Here is an 8015-nt window from a genome sequence, read left to right as displayed (position 1 = left end):
GAGAGAGAGAGAGAGAGAGAGAAACATGCATTTTATTTAGATTTCAATACACGATATCCAAAGTAATAACCCTAATAATATTAGTTGTGATGATTGATAGCCTGTAAACAGGCGTTAAGTACTTCAAATATTATTTTTGAAAAAAAAATGACCATGGCAACATTATCAATGGTACAAATACAATGGCTGTACGTTACTTTGAAATTATTTGTAAAAATAAAAACTGTGTGGGCCTATTCATTTGTTCCTGCCAATCAAATTTTCAATTCAATCTACCAGCATATACATACTACATAGAGATGCTGCCTTGTTAGTTAGTTGTATATTGCTGATATAATATTTCCAAGAACATATTTTTACACACTAATTTTTGTGTCCGCTCTTGGCTAGGGGTTTCGTATCAGCAATAATTTCAGAAGTAATTTAAAAGCAGGTGAAGATATGAAATCTATAGTATAGAAATTCTGGAATTTCTTTTAAATGAAATTTGAAAGTCGTCTCCCCTATATTATAAGGAGCAAGTGTCTGACTGCATATATAAATATATATTTTCTTCTATTACGCAGAGGGGGAGAGAGAGTAGTCATACCCAGGTGAGGGAGGGGGGCGGTCACCGACAGGTACACACGGAAACCACACTCTCCAAAATAATTGCCGAATAACTGGGTTGTAGTTAGAAAAGGGGGAAGGATTGGAAGGGTTGAATCTGTGTGTATATGGTGGCATATCTATCTAAATATTAATATGTCATTTTTTACGGCTGGGTACACTAGTAAAGGGCATAAAATTATAAGCAGAATTCCTTGTAATAATCATAAAATTTCATAATAATTATGCTAAAAATTAGAATCCATGTAACCCGAGACCCTTCTCGAACATAAATCAATTACTCTTATTAAGAGGTTCTATGTCACCCGTCATTTCGCTATGAATGCTCAATTTAGCAAGACCATTCAGCCTCTCTGATCTCGTTGTAGTTCGCCTTATGATTCTATGTAATCAGAGGTTGATAAACTTCACTCTGCAGTAGCAGAGGATATAGCTGGTGTCCCATATATCTGTAGGAGTATATTTTGTTAATGAGTTATGCATTGCACAATGCTTCTATTACTGTTTTGGAATAGATTTTTTGGGTGGGTCAGCGAAATTATGTAAGCCTTATGTATTTATAAATCTGGGATCAGATGATCGAGATTTACGGCTAAAATTGCTAGGGACGTATACACATAGGCTAATGAGCGTAGTAAACATACATAACTATATTTTACTCTTTCCATATTTCTCATCATTATCACCTAAATATTCAATATCATTACTTTTGTCATTATTTTACACGTGGAAAAATTTCCCAGCCACTCCTACCTTTCAGATTTTTTATTTGCGGTTTATCTTTACTTGTGAATAACATCAGCATTTTCTTTCTTTAGGGAAATCTGATTCCTCTTTTATTTCCTTTCAGGACTATGGAGGCTGGTTCCCCTTTATTCATATACAGAGACCTCCTCGTAAATAACACCGCAGAACAAACGTAAAGAGAAGTATTTCAGTATAGGTACGACATATGTTGCCTTTTCCGAGATCTGTTCCATATACATTTTCTCTCGGGTTGTATATGACCTCTGAAACAACGTTTCATTTCTTTTTTTTTTGGTGAGAGAGAGAGAGAGAGAGAGAGAGAGAGAGAGAGAGAGAGAGAGAGAGAGAGAGAGAGAGAGAGAGAGAATCTTCATAAGATAAAAAATAAACTTCCTTTGAGAACATGTTATATTAGAAAAATAGATGAAAGTCAAAGTGAATTTTTGTAAGATTAGTATATCGGTATCACATGGCCAAAATCCCCATATGTTACCAATGAAAATATTGCTCAAAATGTCATAAAATAGCGACCGAACCAAATATGAAAACCTGCAAATATAGCATGTCAGAAAAATCTGATTCATAATGAGCCCTCTCTTTCCTTCACCACTCTTAATGACTAATTATTGGTTAATTACGTTAATTGCCAACTCGACAATGCTAATTACAAAGTGTCGAAATTTCAGATAATCAGGATGTCAGGTATTTTCTCCCTCCCGTCTCGTCATGTAAACATAAAATCATCGAAATTATATATATATATATATATATATATATATATATATATATATATATATATATATATATATATATATATATACTGTATATATACATATACACACAATAATTGCGTTTATATGACGAGACTGAGGATATAAAAACGACATAGTGATTATCTGGAATTTCGACCCTTTTAATTATCATTTGAGAGAGAGAGAGAGAGAGAGAGAGAGAGAGAGAGAGAGAGAGAGAGAGAGAGAGAGAGAGAGAGAGAGAGAAAGAGAGAGAGAGAGAGAGGCTGGAGTGTTAAGGATATATGCTACAAAAATAAGTTGTGGCGAACAAAACGATCTCTTTATAATAGAAATGAACCGCTGGCTAAAAACCTTAGACAAGATATAGATGGTATGGTGAAAATGGAAACAGACAGTTATTTTTCCATGACTGCTCAAAAACATTTTCCATGGAATAGAAAGTGCAGTCAACGATTGATTGATTGATTTAAGGTTTTCAGGCATCCTGATATCTAGGGTCATTGACGCCGAATGCAGTCAACGAAAGAGCAGTGGGTGTAAATTCCAAGTTCTGGGATAAGACAAAAGTGATGTCAATAGTGTGGATTGCGGGTTGTTTGAGGGTAAATTAAAACCCAGCAAATAGAAAATGAACATTAGTAAGGATGGTGGAAGAATGAAGGAAATAGATTTGTATAAGTATATAGTAATAATATAATAAATGGTGGTAAGCTGAGAAAAGAGAAGGGGTGTCATAGAATTGTTGATGCAAGCATATTAATTGGCAACGAATGAAATATTTGAAAGATTGGGATTTATGAAGGGACTGGTGAGTCAGCCATATTTTATCAAAATTCAGTGTGGATGTTGAAGGAAAGTTAAAGGATAATGCACTTTGTAGATATATTGGCTGAGTTAAAAATGCGGCATCAGAAAAACTGCAATTGTTAGAAAGGTGCAGATACTTTGAAAAGATAAAAAGTTAGCATAGGTGAAAGGAGGCACTGAAGTCTTCTGAGATAGTTTCGTCACCTGGAAAACGGGGAGGATGACCAGTTCGTGAACGGGCTATAAAATTAATAATTGCTCGAAGGATAAGGTGAGGGCAAACTATAAACGACCAAATCAACAGGATTACAAAGGATATGCCCTAACATGCAAAAAGAGACACTGGGTTCAAGATAAAAATGAAAGAAGCAATGTGTACAGGTATCAAGGAGTAAGTATAATGGCTAGTGATAAAATGAGAGAAAATGTGACCAGACACTAAGTGGAACATGAAAGATAGCACGATATGTAGAAGTGGCAAAAGGTTAGCAAGAAGACATACTGGTTCGGAGTATTTTGAGGAGTCTTGTTTTTCTAGATAGGATGGAAAACAATTTATTCAGAGGTGTCAGGAGGTAGGAGAAATAGGCCAGAAAAGGGATCGAGATATGATATGAAGAGCATGTTACAAAGGAGGGGATCTAACGTACAGGGTTGTGGTAGCCGATGTGGTAGCCACCAGACTGGGGTTCAAGTCCCGCTCAAACTCGTTAGTTCCTTTGGTCACTGCAACCTCCCCATCGTTGTGAGCTATGGATGGGGGGGGGGGGAGCCTTTAGTTCTATCTGCTGAGTTATCAGCAGACTAGCCCTACTTGGTCCTAGCTTGGGTGGAGAGGGGGCTTGGGAGCTGATCATACGTATATATGGTCAGTTTCAAGGGCATTGACCTGCTCGATAGGGCAATGTAACTGTCCCTTGCCTCTGCCATTCTTGAACGGCCTTTAAATCTTTAAAACGCAACAGTGTGTATTGTGCGTTTGTGGTTCGGCCTGTTGCTAATAAACCTTCTGCGCGGACGTTTTACTGTTCTGGCGGTTCATCCACGATTCGGAAATTTAAGGATGACTGCATAAATATGATACTGTGCATTATATACATACATATATATATATATATATATATATATATATATATACATATATATATATATATACATTATACATAGGTGCACGAATAAGCCTATATATATATATATATATATATATATATATATATATATATATATATATATATATATATATATATATATATATAACGATCAAGAGGGAGGCAGAGAACTAGATGGCGAGATATGGTGAAGGATGCTATGGAGAGAAGGGGTTTTGTGAAAGAGGATGCCTTTGATAAAAAGCATTTGAGAGGACGCAACAGGCAACCGACCCCTTAATGTAGGGATAACGGTGGGGAAGAAGAAAATAATTAAATAAATAAATAAATATATATATATATATAATATATATATATATATATATATATATACCATATCCATTCAAACTGCTTAACAATAACCGAAACTTTAAATAAAGAAAAATGCGCCCAGAATCATTCGAAACTTGAAAGGTAGGAGAGCAAAGACTGCTGTGTGCAATGCAAACTTTTTATTTCTATTTTTCTCGTCGGTACATTTGACGTATAATACGTATTTGCATATCAAACGCACGTATACACCAGAATAAGCTATGTTTGTTCCCCTTATTTCCAACGTTCTTTAAGCTCAGAAATTCAATTGCTGCATAATTATCTATCCACACACATTCTTTATATATATATATATATATATATATATATATATATATATATATATATATATGATAAATTTTTGCACATTTAAAAGTGTTTTTCATAATTCAAATAAGCCATATATATTTATACATTAAAGTGTGGATTCTCTTAACGACCTCGGGATCAGGGGATTCTTAACGACCTCGGGATCAGAGCCCCAGGCGAAATCACTCAAAGACTATAGTATCAGACCGGCCGGGATGTGAACCATGGTCCAGGATACCTGTATGCCAGTGACCATGCCACTCAGCCACGAAGAAAGAAATTAATATATATGGCTTATTTGAAATATATATATATATATATATATATATATATATATATATATATATATATTTATATATAATATATATATGTATATATATATAAATATACATATATGCACACAAATACATGCTGTGATATATATATATATATATATATATATATATATATATATATATATATATATATATATAATGTATATATACATATACATACTGTGTATACATATATATATACACACACACACACACATATATATATATATATATATATATATATACATACAAACACAAACGCACACACACATAAGCATATATATATATATATATACAGTAATACCTTGAGATACGAGCCTAATGCATTCTGGGACCCGAGCTAGCATGACAATTCGCTCGTATCTCGGATCAATTTTTCCCATACAAAATAACTAAATAAAATTAATCCGTTCCCACCCTCTGAAAAAACACCTAAAATCAGTATATTACAGAGGAAAAACATGTTTTTAATTGTTCTAATTCACAACCTACGCTCACAAAATAACAAATACCTTGTATGTTCTGGTTATGATCTGCAATAAGATGTGACATTACTATGGAGTTCTTACCTTCGAGACAGACGGTAGTGGCTAACAGCGGTGTGTGCGGAGGAGAGAGAAAGGGGAGGAGAGAGTCTTGATGGCAACACATTTAGTACGCTACACTTTTGTGACACTACGTAACATAACTTAAACTTTAAATTTAACTTAAATGAATTTAGCTTACTGTACACACACTTTTTTTGATGGCCTTTTTAAAAGGAACCTATCTAGGGGTGTTTGCTTTTGTCTCCCCTTGAAAATGTTACAAAAATGACGTACACAAGTGTCGTCACACAAGGCTAATGCACGGCCACACGCCAACTTGTCCAGGTGCCTCTTTTCCATAAAATCAGAAAACTCCTGCCACTTTGCTACCATGTCTCTGATTTCCTTCGTAGAAAGGTGGTCCTCCTCTTCCACCTCCTCCTCTCTACTGAGTTCCTGCAACACCCCCAAATGTTGCATCTCCTGGAGCTCGATCAATTCCTGTGTTGTGAGCTCTTCCTGATGCTCCTCGACAAGGTCGTTCACGTCTGCCTCATCTACCTCAAGCCACATGGACTTTCCAAGAGACACGATTTCATCCACCACAATAGGCTTGGGTTCATCAAGGTCTGCTGTATTGAACCCTTTAAAGTCGCTCTCAGTGACGGAAGCTAGCCACAATTTCTTCCATGCTGAATTTAGAGTTCTTCGTGTGATACCCAGCCATGCATTGTCAATAATTTTCAAGCAATGGACGATACTGAAATGTTCCTTCAACAATTCACGAAGGGTGAGGTTGGTGTTGTCTGTGACATGGAAGCATTTCTTGAACAAATGCTTCGTGTACAGTTTTTTAAAGTTGGAAATTACTTGGTCTATGGGCTGGAGGAGTGGCAGGGTGTTAGGCGGGAAATGAAAGACCTTGATAAACCTGTACTCATCAAGAATGTCCTCTTTGAGACCAGGAGGGTGACCAGGGGCATTGTCGAGGACCAGGAGACATTCCATTGGCATGCTTTTCTCGGCCAAATATTTTTTGACTGCCAGGTCAAAGCACAGATTAACCCATTCTGTGAAGAAATGCCGCATAACCCAAGCCTTAGCATTAGTGCGCCACATCACTTGCAGCTTTTCTTTCATGGTCCTTTGGCTCTTAAAAGCACATGGGTTTTCTGAGTGGTACACCAGCAGTGGCTTGACCTTAAAGTCACCGCTGGCATTGGCACACAAGGCTAGAGTTAACCGGTCCTTCATGGGTTTATGGCCCGGTAGTCTTTTCTCTGCCGTGATGAATGTCCTCATGGGCATCTTCTTCCAGATAAGGCCAGTTTCATCGCAGTTGAACACTTGTTGGGGGATGTATCCTTGTCCTCTGATAACTAAGGCAAAGGTTTTGACATAGTCTGCTGCGGCTTTCGAGTCAGAACTTGCTGCTTCCCCATGCCTCACAACCGAGTATATCCCAGTCCATTCTTTTAAATTATCCAACCAGCCACGACTGGCTTTGAAGGTTTATTCTGGCGTCGAAGTCTCCCCTCTTTCAGCTGCTTGCTTTCCTTTCAAGTCATTGTAGATTCCGCTGGACTTTTCACAGATGATCGTCTTGGTCACGCTATCTACCACCAAGTGTTTCTCCTTTATCCATATTAAAAGAAGCCTCTCTATCTCGTCATGAATATTACTGGGCAGCTTGGAAAGGATGGTTAGTCCTTTGGAAGGCTTGGTGCTCTTTATAGCATCCTTCTGCTTGAGGATGGTACATATTGTTGATGTACTCCTCTAATATTGGCGAGCCAGCTCAGTCACTCGTACCCCACTCTCATGTTTTTCGTTTATTTCATGCTTTATCTCGATTGTCATCATATGCTTTTTCTTTTCAGTACCCTTGTTTGTACTCGCTTGCTTTGGACCCATTGCTTATTCACTTAATTCTGTACTGATTAACGCAAAAAACACGTAAAAAATCCAAACACTACGGCCGATGCTTGGAGATAACTTTACGCGACGGAGATCCGACGGGAAAGAGAGAGCGATGCTGTCCTCGTGAGCAGCCTCTCGGGGCAAAAATTTGCTCGAAACTTTCCTCGTATCTCAAATTTCTCATATGTTGGGACACTCGTATGTCCAGGTATTTCTGTATACATACTGTGTATATATATATATATATGTATGTATATATATATATGTATGTATATATATATATATATATGTATATATATATATATATATATATATATATATATATACTTGTCATCTCTCGAAGGAGGTATCGTTTTATGGAAGGACATGTCTGAGGCCTTTGTCCAGCTGTAGGCTAGTTACAGCTGATGATGATGATGATGATTATATATATATATATATATATATATATATATATATATATATATATATATATATATATATATATAATATATATATTCCTATTCATATGGCATGAATGAAATTCCAAAATTGCTTTATGTATCACGTGGACTATCACAGCAGACC

General features: G+C 36.4%; 1 protein-coding gene across 1 annotated transcript; it reads right to left on the bottom strand.

Annotated features, from left to right (window-relative positions):
• Positions 1 to 1016: 1016 nt before the first annotated feature.
• LOC137635190 (tigger transposable element-derived protein 1-like) lies at positions 1017 to 6668 on the bottom strand. Its single transcript, XM_068367654.1, has 2 exons — positions 5823 to 6668; positions 1017 to 1058 (listed from the first exon to the last, which is right to left on the bottom strand). Exons 1-2 carry the CDS (start codon positions 6666 to 6668, stop codon positions 1017 to 1019), a joined length of 888 nt encoding a protein of 295 aa, XP_068223755.1.
• Between the last annotated feature and the right edge of the window lie 1347 nt (positions 6669 to 8015).

Source organism: Palaemon carinicauda, chromosome 3 (assembly GCF_036898095.1).
Source record: "Palaemon carinicauda isolate YSFRI2023 chromosome 3, ASM3689809v2, whole genome shotgun sequence".
Taxonomy (NCBI): domain Eukaryota; kingdom Metazoa; phylum Arthropoda; class Malacostraca; order Decapoda; family Palaemonidae; genus Palaemon; species Palaemon carinicauda.
Note: the sequence above shows the minus strand (reverse complement) of the source record. Positions and strands in the feature narration are given on the sequence as shown.